General features: G+C 44.1%; 2 protein-coding genes across 3 annotated transcripts; one reads left to right on the top strand and one right to left on the bottom strand.

Moving 5' to 3' along the window:
- Positions 1–714: 714 nt before the first annotated feature.
- On the top strand, positions 715–7,333 carry tab3 (TGF-beta activated kinase 1 (MAP3K7) binding protein 3). Of its 2 annotated transcripts, none has more exons than XM_046391861.1 (7): positions 715–920; positions 1,636–1,805; positions 2,048–3,308; positions 3,566–3,726; positions 4,894–4,987; positions 5,921–6,004; positions 6,447–7,333. In XM_046391861.1, the coding sequence occupies exons 2-7, from the start codon at positions 1,704–1,706 to the stop codon at positions 6,590–6,592; spliced, it is 1,848 nt and encodes a 615-aa protein (XP_046247817.1). In that variant the 5' UTR covers positions 715–920; positions 1,636–1,703; the 3' UTR covers positions 6,593–7,333. The 2 variants fall into 2 exon arrangements, with proteins under 2 accessions (XP_046247817.1, XP_046247818.1); XM_046391862.1 differs by having other exon boundaries at positions 715–1,058.
- A 77-nt stretch (positions 7,334–7,410) lies between these two features.
- On the bottom strand, positions 7,411–14,170 carry tmem47 (transmembrane protein 47). Its single transcript, XM_046391863.1, has 3 exons — positions 13,711–14,170; positions 9,343–9,483; positions 7,411–9,071 (listed from the first exon to the last, which is right to left on the bottom strand). Exons 1-3 carry the CDS (start codon positions 13,934–13,936, stop codon positions 8,893–8,895), a joined length of 546 nt encoding a protein of 181 aa, XP_046247819.1. The 5' UTR covers positions 13,937–14,170; the 3' UTR covers positions 7,411–8,892.
- Between the last annotated feature and the right edge of the window lie 606 nt (positions 14,171–14,776).

Here is a 14,776-nt window from a genome sequence, read left to right as displayed (position 1 = left end):
TATCTAACAGTGGTAAATTAGTAAAAAAATAACTGACTTAATCTCTTCTTAAAACATAGGAGAGCTTTATCATGATTTTACAAAAGTCAGTTGATTCTATTCGAATAAATTCAATTCAAGCGATTTTATTACTTGATGATCTTAATTTCCTGCCTTTTGTCAAGAACTTTGTAAGCAGGGTTTTGAGAGTGCTCTATAAATAAAGATTAGAAACATTATTGCAATGATGAAAGTGTGGAGTGAACAACAGTTTTTCATTTGTGATGTTTAATGTGATTTGTAGTGTGCTGGTTCCGATATTAATCGAGGAATTAAGGTGTATCTGTCATTTTAAGATAAGATAAGTCCCACAGTGGGGAAATTTGCAACACAGAGTTGTACAAGTAAAATTAACCTGTAGCTCACTCATCCTACATACACGTAGAATACAATCGTACAGACAAATATTTCAATTTTGAGTTAAAAAAAGCAAAAAAACAACTATAATTTATTACTTAAATCATAAAGATATTTATCGGTATGGTATATAGATTAGATAGAATAGAAGATCTTCAGTATGTTGAATCACTGTGTATTTTTTGATGAAATTTCTGGCTATTGAGTAGAAATGAACAAAAGCATGAATGGAGTTCTGCCACATGATCACCAGCGGGGCACGGCTTACAGACATGCGCACTATTGAGAGCGTCGATCCTGCCAATTTGAACAACTTCCTGGTCCGGGAAAATCTGACATTATCGCGATAGACAGCCTGTTCGTATGCAATTCAGTGGCAGGGGCCTGACGTTGGAATGTGAAACTACAAGTTATTTTGCCAAAACAAAGAATTTGACAAACCTCGGCGTATCATTTCAGAAATATCACAGCTCTCTTCGGGACTCAAATATGGTCTGAGACATGAGCAAGACTCTTACCATATGGTAAGTTTTATAACGCCATTATTGGCTAGCGCTCGCTGACTTTAGCATGTTTAGCTAGCTAATCCATCAACACCCAGGCTTGTGACAGCTGACCAACCAACAGGACCAAGCTATGGTTAGCATTAGCAAAGTTAGCTGGTAAGCAGTTGACGAATTGATTTAATGTTACTTGAACTGTTGCCTTGTTTAAGGGATTGTGATGCTGATTTAGTGACGGTTAACATCGCAAATGTGACTGGTAATGTTGTTTACTGTCGTAGGCACACAGCACACCGGTGTGTTTGTTACAGTGATGCACGGAGGCTAACTGATGCTGATAGCTAGCCTTCTGGCTAGCAACGGTATGTCGTCGTTGCTTGGTGCAACAGTATGGCTAAACAAACAACAACAGACTGTCAGGCACCTTTGCTAGCACTCGTGCTATTGTGTATGAATACCAGTAGCGCCGGTGCCTTGCCGTTTTGTACATGTGTTTCATTCTGGCAGTTTCGTCTCTCTCGGTTGATAATTTGTGCTGTTTTTTTAAACCTCAGATTGACATGCCTTGCAAAGGCCACTTAATTGATATGTTCGCTGTAACTTAATTACTGCTGATACATGGGTGACGGGAGGGGGTGACAGCGATTTGGCAACAGCGCTAATAGGATTGTTGCGAGCATTTCCATGACACATGAGTTTTATCTTCAGTTTTTGAAGTCTATCTCTGCATCTACAGGGGATGAGACGACATTGGTTGTTCAAGTGTTTGTAGCTCTGGGCTCGTTGACTCTATGTTGGCTGAGCATGGCGCAGGGAGGCTCTCAGCTCGACTACCACATCCTGCAGGACCTCAAGCAGCGTTTCCCGGAGATCCCAGAGGGGGTAGTATCACAGTGCCTTCTGCAGGTACACACATATACACGCACCGCTTATTCCTGCATATGCTCAGAAAAGCTGCTTGGTGAATCTTGGGAGTTTAGTCACTGTGATATTCACAGTAAAATGTTGGTTCATTGTAGGATATCTTGCCCATGTTTGTACTACCCTGATTACTTAGTGTTATCCCTTAAGATGTATTATGAATAGTAGGATGAACATTTCAACATCACAGACTGCATGACTGAGACTGTTCTCTCTTGCCATCTCAGAACAACAATAACCTGGATCTCTGCTGCCTCCTGCTGGCTCAGGAGAGTAATAGATACCTGTATGGCGATTTCCATCACAGTCCAGAGGAGGGGCGACTGAGCCGAAACCACATGCTGCACATTAGTCTGGGGTACCCTGGCTCTGAGGCAAACAAGACAAATGGAGGAGCAGCAGGAGTAGGGCGCTCCCTAGTGCACAGCACCAGTGACAGTCATATTGAACCTCAGCGGCCCAGCTACCCTGAGCCACTGTCAGCCCCTGCTGCCGTGGCCCCCTCCCCTGGTTATAATCCTTTCTTTATGAACGATCAGAGCCGATCGGCTAGCACGCCCACTCCTCCACCCACAATGCAGGGCATGTCTCCCACGTACCCCCCTGTGTCACGTTACACTATGAACCCCATAACAGTCACGCTTTCGCAAAGTATACCCAATGTCCCACAGGCTTTGCAAATCCCTCCTGGGCACTACCCTAACAGTACTAACACCACTCTGTATATTCGACCTTCACCCTCCCAGAGCCCACAGCCAGCACCCTGGTCCTCCTCAGGTGCATCTGTATATCAGCCTCAGCATTCCCCCTACAGTACTCCCACATATGGCTCGCCTTACAGCTCCCCGCAGCATCAGGCACAGCCACCACAGCCACAGCCCCAGCCGCAACCCCAGCACCAGCAATATGTCTTCCTCCCTATTAGCTCCCCAACACTTCCCAGCATGCCCTACCATCACCAGCAACAACCTCAGCAACAGCCAGCAGTTTATAGGCCCTATCACACAAAAAGCTCTCTCAAAAACCAGATAGAGATTACCATGGAGGGTCCACGACCTCGCAGCAACTCACCTGTGCATACCCCCCATCCTCAAGGAGCGCTTTACATGGCTAACAGCCCCTCCCCCAGCTCCCCTTCAAGGGGCATCACCATGAGTGGTACTCCAGGTCCGGCATCCTTCCACCCAGGCATGTACCTGCAGCATCAGGGCCCTGCAAGGCCTCGCCCTGCCTCCTCTCCTCAACCAGGCCAGTCGGCCTACACCTTCAAAATCAAAGTGTCGCCAGGAGGCCAGGCCCAGAGGCCACCTAGTTCACCTCCTGTGGCCGAAGCGGAGTCTCTTCTGAACATTGTAGACCAAGGGGCGCACAGCACTGCCCCTGCACCCATCCTGCCCATCTCGGCTCTACCAGGGAATGTTGCCAGTCAGCTTCAGCAAATGCCCCGACGTTCAAGCTCAGGCTCTGATGACTATGCCTACACACAAGGTAAGGGATTCTTGTTTTGTTTTTCTTTCTGTTGTACTGCATATTTGTGACTATATCCAGTTAGAGTTGATATTGGATGTGTGTTTGGAACTGTCACCAAGAATACATTGAACTTTTAGTGTTTTCAGATATGTACCTTAATGTCAGTCCTGGGACTGTATATTGTAGCAGAGCACTAAAATAAAACAAGATTTTACATAAACCTATATATTTATTGTTGAATTTCAAGCTTTTCATGTTTGATGTGTTCTGCCCAGCTCTCTTGCTCCATCAGCGGGCGAGGATGGAGCGTCTTTTGAAGGAGCTGTTGCTGGAGAAACAAAAACTAGAGCATCTGAAGACTGACGTCAACAATATGGAATATGACGCCCTTCAGAGACGCTTTCGTCGAGTCAACTCCACCAGTCTTATACCCAGAGTAAGGACAGAATACAAACATTGTTTACTCTTTACAATTTTAACTCACCACAAATGTTTGTATACTTTTTCACATGCTCACAAATGTTTATGTGCAATCATAGCCTGCGAAATTATTTATTATTCTACAAATTCTGGATTTATAATGTTTAAGGCTTTTCATTTTCATCCCATATCATCTTGTAGGTTCATTAGACTGTAGCAGCTACATTGTGACATTAGGCTTGGGTAGGTTTCTGGTTTTGCCAGTCTGATTTGGTGTATAAACTTAAACCGGTTTGATCTTATGAGAACAGGCTGAACTGGCATTATGTCAGATGTAGGTGGTGCTAGCAGCATATGGCTTGTTAGCTGGAGCCCTGGGATAGCCGATTAACACACAGCCACAGGCTGGTACAATCCTATGTTTTCTTGTGATGTAGTTGGGAGCTGTGTGCACAGGGCTGCTGTACTACTCTTGTTCTTAGTGATGTATGATTATATGGGCATGTCACCCATATTGGCAGATAAACATGAAACATCATATTGGCCTTCGGTGAACATTTCTGCTGATGTGACAGGTCGATAAGATGATGCCTTAGTTATGTGCTTGTGATGCAAACCATTTGCCCAGTAAATGTGTGCATCACCATATGACTGCATCTGCCAATGGGCCATCACATTGAGATAAGCATAATAGTATAGCCCATCGTCACTGTAAACTGGCAACCCACTACCCCATTCAAAGGACATGCACGAAGAAGAAAAGTTAAGTTGAATGGTAGTAGCGACAAACAAAAACACAATATGTCACGGCCATCCAGATGAATTGTAGTGCAGCTGCACTATCATTCATGTGCTCCCTTTATGTTCCCCCTAGGAGTGGCTAAATCATGCGCAACACCTAGTTGTAAAATTCTTTTTTTTTTTTTCACACCATTCCATCCCTAAATGACATGTGTCATGTGTGCTGTTTAAAAGGCAGAAAATGAATGGCATTAATTTTCAGCAAGTCAAACTTAAGTTAGTAGTCCAGTAACAGCTGAAGTGCAGAGACAAATTACAACGATGTATCATACAACATGACGTTTAAAACAGTTTCTTACTTGTAACAAAAAGTTTGAAAAAAGTGGTGGGTGATGTTTGGATGTCTATTTTTAACTGGGTTGTGTGTTTGCACTGGTTGCAGCCTGAAGAAATGACCCGATTACGGAGTAAGAACAGACTGCTTCAGATTGATATCGACTGTACCCTGAAGGAGATAGATCTATTGCAGTCTAGAGGTATACATACACACACACAGATACACATGTATAAATACACATTCCTACACATAAACCTTTGAAGTGTGTCTCTAATTTGAAAGCATTGATCTTAAAAGAGCCAAGACCAGAAGCAGACACAGTTGGGTCCAAAGTAATGGATGAGGCTCCATCACACTGCGTACAGATGCAGCCTTCTAATCTGACTGGTTGACATGGACTTGTGATGGTCCGTGGTTGACGTGTCAGACACGGACCTACATGTCTTTTGAATGCTGATTAAAATTATGCATCAGCTACTCCAAACAGATCGTAAAATCCCATGTTGACAGTTGTGATTTGATCAATAGCCATTAGCCATATAAACACTCAGGAAAGAGTTCGCTTCCTTATTCATGTTACATTTAATATAAAAAATTGTGTCTTGTGTCCAAGTGAGGACATGTCAGAAAAAGAAAAGCACAGTCTCCCGGCACATTTCTGCAAATGAGGGAATAGTGCTTGAATTGGCTTATTTATTGCATCAGTTATTACATGAGTGGCTGCTCAGAACAAATCAAGCTCAGCATTAACAAAACACAAGGGGCTGTGTTGGTTGGTGTGTTGCTGGTTTTGGCACCAGTGAGATGATTAAATGCAAACCAGTATGATCAGTGTGAGTATTGGTCCCATCTCATTTACTTTTTTTTGTATGCCAAAACACTAAAGGGTTTATAGCAACTCTGGTCTTACCAGGTGATCTTACATTACATAGCTCCAAAAAAATGTTTAGTCTGTTTTCCCTGCACTGTTTTTGTTGGAGTCCTGTGTCACAGTGAATCAGGAGGCTGTTGTTGTTGGTCTGAAGACGAGAGTCTCAAAGAGCTTGGCTTGAAAGGATTTGATAGATTGGACTTCTGGTTGGGATGGGCACTTGTAAAAACACCTTTTTATGTTTTCTGCTTTACTCCACAGGGAAGTTTGACCCAAAAGCAATGAGTAATTTTTATGACAACATTCAGCCTGGTCCAGTAGTACCACCCAAACCTGGGAAGAAAGGTGAGATTTGTCCAATGTCATGAGAGTCATGAGACATAAGTTTGTGTAAAGAAGAGAAAAGAAAAAAAAAATTGTACATTAATTATTTTTTCCAAGATACAGATTTGAGTTTCGAGACCATTCAGATCATTACTCCTATTATAGTTTTAGTTTTATTTGGCCTCTGAAACCCAAAGCTTAACTCACTTTGGTCTGTGTTCTCCACAAATGTGTTGGCATGGAAACTAAATGAGAAACCTTGCTGTTTGGTGAATGCTTGTGTCCATCAGCATTTATACTGAATGGTTGATGGTTGAATGGACGCCTCATGCAGGTCTGCTGAGTGACACCCATGGTTAATTCAATCTCTGAGTTGAAGACACTTTAATTGTTGTTATGATATGCCTTTTATCTCATGAACAAACAGCTGTTTTCATACAGTGCTTCTCCTTGTTTTTGTTAGAAGGGGAGCAGGGCTCCAAGCCAGTGCCGGGGCCCCAGAGGGACGAGGACTTCGAAGGCGCCAACTGGAGCTGTGAAAGCTGCACCTTCCTCAACCACCCTGCACTCAACCGCTGTGAACAGTGCGAGATGCCGCGCTGTAACTGAGCTTAGAGCTGCACTGTATTGTCCACTCCTGTCCCATCCCCTGCCAGTCCTTGGATAGTATAATCCCCATTCCTCCAAAATCTGCAGAATCTAGAGGTCTTCCCGTATCAATCAATATTTAAACCCCCTTTACCTGCTGAGGAAGAGCCACTATCCTTTTCTGCCCACTTGTCCTGCTCCTGTCTACTACTCCTGTGCACTTTGACCCTTGTTCCCCATTGGTGGATGATGGCGATAATAAAGACAGCTGGAGACTCACGTCAGTTGTATAAAAGAGGGAGTGACACACTGTGACTATGGCAGTGGGTGGATCAGGGGCTTCGGGAAGGTCATAGCAGCTGAGGATTGAGGAGGAGGAGCTACGGTTTAGCTAGAGAACATTCCACGCAGAATGAGTGACTGCCCTGTTTACACAAACTGTGCCCATTCCTGAACTCAAAATGGAGGCACTTCCACTTTAATCCAGGACCTGAAACTCCTCTCTGCCAGTGGAACCATGAAAGCAATGGTATATACGTTCTGACTAATGCGAAATGTAGACTGTACACTGTATCTGGCTCTGTATTAGAGCCCATTTCACTGAAAAAAAGAACACTAAAGACACTTGCATATGAGTATATTCCTGGTACTTTTATGCAGATTATACCACCCTGTATCATGTGTTCAAATGTTGATTTCCTGTGCAAATGCCTCAACTTGCTGTACTTAATAAAGGAGCTGATTCTATGTGACTTGACCACACACAGCTGGCATGTCTGCATAGTTCGTCATAATTCACAAATGCTCATTTGTTATTCCAAATGGACCAAACATTCTTGTTTTCCCCAGTACATCTTTATTATGTTAGCGATCATACCAGTGGGACTCAAAGCAGCGATCTGTCGTGGTGGCATGTACACACACACACACTCACTTTTATTAAGGTTGTAAGAGGAGAAGATCAGTGCAGGTTTTCTGCCCCTTTTCATGTTGTTATTGATTGATCCCAGAGTCACCATAACACTACTCATGCACAGCACGTTGCACTCTGGCATCTGCTATAAGTACTTTATCATGGACCTTAAAACAGGAGCAAAAACTAATTTCACTATTTTCTCCCAAACGCTTCTGCTACAGCCTCTTCCTACCCGAAGCAGAAAAATCTACCACTGTATTTCACTCTACTGAGAGCATTCCCATTTCCTACAGGGTGAGAAGATAAGGCAGCATCACATGGGGTGTGTGAGCACATGCTGGGTGGTATGAGCATGTGGGCAGGCACACACACTCAGCAGACATGATCATTTGCCATCTTCCTTCCCACTGGTCTTCTTGAAAATGAATATTACTTTATTATGCTTACTGCACATACTTAAATATAATACAACAATTTTATCAAAAAGCAAGATACAACTTAGGTTATGTTGCAGGTTTGCAATAGCAGCCTCAGGTCTGCAGACTGTTTACTTGTGACAGACTGTGCTATTCATAACCCACTAAATGTTCCTCTCACAAGTATGATATCATTTAGAAGGTGGCTGTGGAATGTTTTTACTGTCTTACATAGCTGCTGTTTATTATGACTATTGTGGGCCTTTTTATAGACTCAAATAGGTCAGAGGAAAATCAAGCCAGTCCTTTGGAGCTCTATGACATGCTTTCCCCAAGCTATTAAACTCTACTGGAGGTAGAACGCTAGGTCAAGTTCCAGATGTAGTGCGTCTCTGGGGAAATGTCACATTTTCTTATGCGTGCCCTGTCCTCGTCACTTTGTCATCCTCAGGATATCACTTGAGTTGGATATTTTTCTCCCAAGATCTGTTACTCCACTGACTGGCCTCAGTGTATATCATTCTTTGCCTTCTCTGCTCTGATTGGTTAATTAGTTCACCAGTTCTTCCCAGTGTGGGGTCAGTGAATCCATCTGTTCCCTCCATATTTTCTGCCCAAATCTAAGACCTACTAGAGCTCCACTTAAAGGAGACGCAGACTTATCTGAGTGGTGACTTTCTTTTCTGAATTAAACTGGCTGGTTTGGATTTCTTTTTCACAACCGGATTTTTTGCCAAAAAAGCGCAGCGCAGGGCTTCAGTCAGTGAGTATACTGTAGTCTTTGAGATAATAAGTTAACAAATGGAAGAGCTCATTACGAGTCCTGAAACTAACAAGAAGCATTGTTAGCTTCAGGACTAACAGTAGAAAAATAGTTAATTCCTATTTTTCTAATCTGTGTTTGTGCACTGTGTAACAAACAGTAAGTTCCTAATACTGAAAGGACACTGGTTAACACAGAGAGTCTCAATTTATCTTCTTTGTGTATTTTAGTAGTAGTCTTCATAGTTCTTGGGGTTGAGGCAATAAAGGATGGCTCCTCCAAACGAGAAGATGGTGGATCCCCAGGCCAGGCCGTAGCCCCAGTTAAACTCGTGGTACACCCTCAGACTGACCGTCTCTATGAACTTGATGGGGAACAGGACCAAGCTGCACATCTGAAGCACCACTGCAGAGGAAAATGGGAAGGAGAGAAAGTACTCAAAATACATGTGGTGAATACATACAGAATTACAAAGATTTAATAAAACTGAACTGTAATAATGAGGGAGATGCAAGGCACTGTGGTGGCCACTAAAATGTTGTCCAAATAATGGAGGAAAGAAAATAAGATTTCAGCACCTTGGATTTTTCTCCTGACAACCAACCTACTATTGACATTTATTTGGAAGCTTAACAGTGACTTTTCTGTATTTTTGGACCAGCCTGCCTCTGCTCACCTGCAGAAAACAACATGACAGCAACGGGTTTGTAGCAACGACTCCTGGAGCTGAGGCACAGGGAGATCAGCGCCATGAGGAAAGAGAGCAGGGTGAGGGCCGCTCCACCCAACAGCAGGGCCAGCGTGGCGATCTGCCAGTCTGAGACAAACACACACACAGGAACAGAAGGGGGAGGGGGGGGCATGAAATCACACTGAGATAGAGAGTGGCATAGGTAGCTAAAACAGGGTTACTCTGGAGAGCCGTGTCTGTGCTGCTGACAGGAGGCTGGAGAGTGCACAGGCGGAGGAGGAGGGACAGAGTAAAGAAGATGGAGGCAGCAGAACAGGTCACAGGTCATATGCTGGTGAGCCACAGTAACACTGACATTCCCGTCTCACACAAGAAAAAAATGATTCCTCCCACTCAGGTTTGTGGTGAATTACCACAGCGTAAACACAAACTATTTGTGGTCCGGAGGCTGAGACGGCTCCTCATGCATATTCTGAGAAGCGATGGCTCGTAATGTTTTGACAAGAAGCACTGGGGGATCCGTGGCCAGTGGCAGAAGAAGAAGAATGTGAGCCATGCGGTGAATAACCCCTCGAACTTAGCGCAGCAGTTTCTGGCTGACAAGAAACAAACAAACTCTCTCTCTCTCACACACACACACTCACACTGGATACTTGCAAATTTCAGCTCTTCAGTGATGAGTCCTAATGTAGCAGAAAGGCAAAGTGATAACGAGTAACTCTCCCTCTTGGCTAATGCTAGCTCAGCAGCATTCTCAGCATTTCATTTAGATTCACTCCAAGAACACTCAACTGGAAATAACTACCGTCTCGATCACACAACCCTGTCCCTGCTGAAAAGTGGAGATGAAAAGGGAAGCCTTTGTGTTTGTCAAGAAAGGAGAAAAACATTCTAGGAGACTTTTTTGTGTGTTTTGAGGGGGGAAAAAAATCACTTCAGCAGAAGAATGTGTTTAAGAAAAACATTTTTTACAGACTTAATTAGTCACGAGACGTGAACTGAAACACATTATGTTATTGTTTAGGGATTTAGCTTTACTGTGTCTTTGCGGAAACAGGAGGTCTATATGTAAACAGGCAGAGGATATTATGCTGAGGCATTTGATTACATGGGAGGAAATAATTTAGAGCACACCGGCTGAAAAAAAATAAATAACATCAAAGCATAAAGGAGGATCTGCATAAGTGATTCAATTTTACAGAGGGAGGAAAAGTTCACATCAAAAGACTTTAGTTTAGAATATGTTTTTTTTAATTAAGCATGCATGGCATTATGTAATATGGAAGCCAGGAAATAAAAAAGATTAAGCATCTCCAAGAATATTTCATCTCTATTGAGAAAAAAAATCATAACATTCACCAGCAGAGAGAAAGTGACAGAACATAAGCTGCTTAAAATACAGTTCCCACTCATGTTGGAGGGAAACTTTATTCCAGGGGCCAAGCAGCTCAAATATAAACAAACATCAACTACTTTTGACCAAATATGGTTCAGGATTTAGAGTTTAAAAATGGGCCCTGTCACCACAGGATGTTGGAAAGAGCCCACAAAAAGCAGAGCACCAGCTCCCTCCGGCCTCCAGTTTGAACAACATGAGCCCCCCTTAAAGACCCGACCCCTTGACTTTCTCTGTCGCCACCTTGCTGGCTGCCTCAGTAAAAGGCCCAAGTAACTTGACCTGTAGTTGTCAAAGCCCATCGTTGGTAAGATATCTTCTGTAGGTCAGTTTGGTGCCTTCAGCCAGTATGCAGCTGAAAGCCTTATCAGTGCACCCATGAAACACCAGGATGCAGAGAGTCATCTAAAATTTGGAACAGACCCTGTACTCAGAGAAACACAGCCAGAGCTGGAGTGCTTAAAGGCTTTGATGAACAGGAAGTGCCAAACTATTAATCTGAGCCCCGCATGATGACAGATGGAAAAGGAGATACAGTACACAAGATCCAATCAGAGCATTAATTATGGTCCCACATGTGCACGACAGGGGCTGCTGAAGTGAAGATCAAAAAAATCCTCCAGGGCCCCAATTCTTGTTTCTTTGTCTGAGACAATGGTGCAAGATCTGTGTCACAGAAGAGCCTCGAGTGTCTCTCGCTGTCACACACACTCAGTCTCACTCTCTCAGGGCGGCAGGATGGAGAAGTTTAAGAAGCAGGAGGATCTTCAGCCGGAGGTGCTTGGCTCAAGACTGCGGGGTCTATGAGAAAGCCACTGAACCTTTACAGGGTCTCAGCATCCAACACTGTGCTGACCCCCCCGCAAAAGAGACGACAGCCACCCAAACATGGAATCAATAAGCTATTACATTATTAATAAGCTTTGCCATCCTTGTCTCTTACTGAGCTGGACTTGCTCACACTTTGGCTCCACATTCGTCCCTTCATCTTGCACCAACCTGAGATCCAAACACACTGCTCTTTCACGGCCGTTCCACATTCCTACTGCTGTGTCAGGTCTGCATCTCCTATACTTGACCTCTGATCCTCTGTTAAACTGTGTGTGTGTGTGTGAATGAGAGAGGAAGAATCTACCATTTCTGTCTGTGTATCTTTATTATCACTTTATTAGCATGTATGTACACTGCATATTATTGTGCTTTCCTGGACACACACACACACACATGCCAGCCTTGCAGAACAAGCTCAAAGCATCTGAGCGGCCAGCTGGTGTTTCAGACTAACAGGATTTATTTAATGCCCAGAGCATGACACTGAGGAAATATTGGGGGGCTGGAGGGAAGGGGGGGACTGATTACTGGGATTCAAATCAATAAGTCCAGCCAAGCAGAAGCCTGAGGAAATGGGCAGTTTGCTGTGTGCATTTACTGTGGTATGCTGCTGCAGAGTGCTGAGAGCTGACACGGAGACTGCATGTCTTTATATGGCACCAAAGTGCACTTTGTCTGCACTGACAGAGGAGGATCGGGGCCAGCGTGACCCACAGTTACTCATCTCTCAGACAGAAAGAAAACATTTTGTCGGACTAACAAAAACACAGTTCACCACTCAGCACACTGGAGGAGGTCAGAGGAAGCAGAAAGTGAAATATATAAATATACAACAGCACACACACACACAATGAAGTCAGGAGTGCAGAGATAAACCTACATCAGATTTATCCACATTTTAGAATAGAGTAGAATAAACTTTTAGCAATTCATAGGCTGATAAAAATCCCCCTGACATAAATTAACACAAAAGTGTTAGGTACATGAAGCTAAAGTGAACCACCTACATAAAAACAATACGACCCCATAAAAAGTCCTGCAGTAAATTCTTGAATTTGATTTTTGCTTCCTAGTCAGTTTTGAGGCTTTACTCTGTGGTGTTTGTACTGAACTGGTCAGTACTGTGAGGTGATTCTCTTATCTGATCCACCTCATACTCCAGTGTAACAATACCACAAACTGTGGCCGAAAAATGTGTCAGTGTCTCAATAAAAATGCACACACACACACTAAAAGCTTCCCAAAGTGCAGGGCTGTTGAATTACAACACGCAGGGTTTTATACAGCAAGGATTTCATTAATCACTGATGATGGAAATAAGAAATGCTTCCAAATAAATAAATAAAAATGTAAAAAAAATACTTCATGGGGACTCCATGTCAAGAAAGAAGTTTCTTAATAGAGAAAATCAGCGTTTCTGGAGTGTTTCTCTTGTTTCCCTGGTTACTAATCTCCAGGCATCTGGATCTCTGGGGAGTTCTCTGCTCTGAGTTGCCCTTGCTCCTTGGCCGGTGAAGAAACCCACACAAAGGCTCATTTAGTGCGCAACAAAAGGCCAAATGAAACCCCAGCTGGTCCGCTCCTGGCGAGGCAGAGTTCCCACATCATTCAGTGGCGCACTGGGCGAAAGTTTCAGAAATAAAGTTCACTAATCTAGATAGAAGACCGAAGGTGTCATGCTCATCTGGCTTTGAGGCTCAAGGATAAATCTCTTTTTTTCCTCTCTACAGTCGATTATTTCCCTCTTGGATGTGCAGCCCAATTGTTCACCGCGTTAATTTCATGTAGAAAAGTTCTGCAGTTTAAATTAACCAGGCAATAGCAAATTATAAAGTAATTAACATTTAGCACTCTCCAGGGTGGTGTTTAATAATTCTCACCCACAGAACAGATTGGTTCAGCAGCGCGCTGTCTGCAGGGATCCTTTGTTATCCCCTCAGCGTTATGCATCCCACTTTCATCTGAATAAAAAAGTGTGGTTGTCTGTCTGCGCCACAAATCCTGTCATTTCAAGGGTGAAACATCCCTAAACTACAACACCCAACTGGTATAAAACTTCCAAAACAACATGGTGGCGCATCACCACATCAGCTACAGTGTGTAAGGCACATGAGCGTCTGTCTCACCGGTGGACAGCGTGCTGGTGCAGGACCACTCCACGGAGCTGACGGGCTTCCAGCAGGACATCCACAAGGACAGGTAGTACTGATCGTCCGCCGTGACCCACGCCGGGCTCAGCAGAGCCCCGGCGTCCAGGCACAGAGCGAGAAAGACGCACACCAGTCCCACCAACTTTAGGGGCGTCAGCGCGGACACCCGGACCTCCTCTGTGCCGCTCACGGATGAAGCCATGCCTGAAGTCTCTCACTCATTAAAACAAAAACACTACAAAAAGAAGATGTGTGTTTTCCTGGTGCGGCTTCTCAAAACTCACAAAACGAGTCAGGTTTAAGTTGTGATTGTCCCCTCCTGCTCCGTGCCCGCGCTGTGGGTTGACAGGATGGAGAGCCGCCGCTCACTCCGCGTCCTGAGCCGAGAGGACGCTGCTGCCGCTGCCGCTGCTGCTGTACACCCAGCGATCTGCGGACGGGACTGTGCTGCAGATCACTGAAATAACATGGCGCTGCACCTGCTGGGTCCTAGTGCCGAGGCTCGGCCACACTCACACAGCACCTCTCCCTGTCTGTATGTATCGCCAGATTAAAAAGAGTAAGTAAAACATGAGTCTGTGAGACATGTGGCTGTTCACTGATGGCTGCTGGCGTCGTCCAATGACGCTCCTTCACAGATGTGCACGATGCCATTGCAGTGGAAGTGGATAACATCAGTGTTTTGCAGTCAACTTCTTTGTAGGGTTTATGTAAGAAGAAGTTTTTATTTCACAGCACAACAATTACCTTTTAAAAATATATATTATATATTATAGGACATAAATACGGATTTTTGGCATCAACCCACAACTTCACAGAGTGATAAGAGACAGATAGTATCGACTCTGAGGAGAGGTGCAAGTGCTGTGGCACCAATGACAAGCTGAATTTTTAATTAATGACACTGAGATGCAGTGCAAAGGCCAACAACGTCTGCTCTGTCTCAGGAAATGATCCTACTGAGTCTCTTTAACCTTTCTCTTTCATCTGCAGGCTTGGCAATGTCAGCAACAAGGCCAAAGATGTATGAATATGGAAGTGA

The sequence above is a fragment of the Scatophagus argus genome, chromosome 6, assembly GCF_020382885.2.
Source record: "Scatophagus argus isolate fScaArg1 chromosome 6, fScaArg1.pri, whole genome shotgun sequence".
Taxonomy (NCBI): Eukaryota; Metazoa; Chordata; class Actinopteri; family Scatophagidae; genus Scatophagus; species Scatophagus argus.
The sequence above is the reverse complement of the archived record's forward strand: the minus strand, read 5'-3'. Positions and strand labels throughout refer to the sequence as shown.

Excerpts from the sequence above, each read along its gene's own strand:
- tab3 (XM_046391861.1), top strand. The coding sequence starts at position 1,704 with ATGGCGCAGGGAGGCTCTCAGCTCGACTACCACATCCTGCAGGACCTC. Across the intron at positions 1,806-2,047 it reads TATCACAGTGCCTTCTGCAG|AACAACAATAACCTGGATCT; the intron begins GTACACACATAT and ends TTGCCATCTCAG. Across the intron at positions 3,727-4,893 it reads CCACCAGTCTTATACCCAGA|CCTGAAGAAATGACCCGATT; the intron begins GTAAGGACAGAA and ends CACTGGTTGCAG.
- tmem47 (XM_046391863.1), bottom strand. The coding sequence starts at position 13,936 with ATGGCTTCATCCGTGAGCGGCACAGAGGAGGTCCGGGTGTCCGCGCTG. Across the intron at positions 9,484-13,710 it reads CACCAGCACGCTGTCCACCG|ACTGGCAGATCGCCACGCTG; the intron begins GTGAGACAGACG and ends TGTTTGTCTCAG. Across the intron at positions 9,072-9,342 it reads TGTCATGTTGTTTTCTGCAG|TGGTGCTTCAGATGTGCAGC; the intron begins GTGAGCAGAGGC and ends TTTCCTCTGCAG.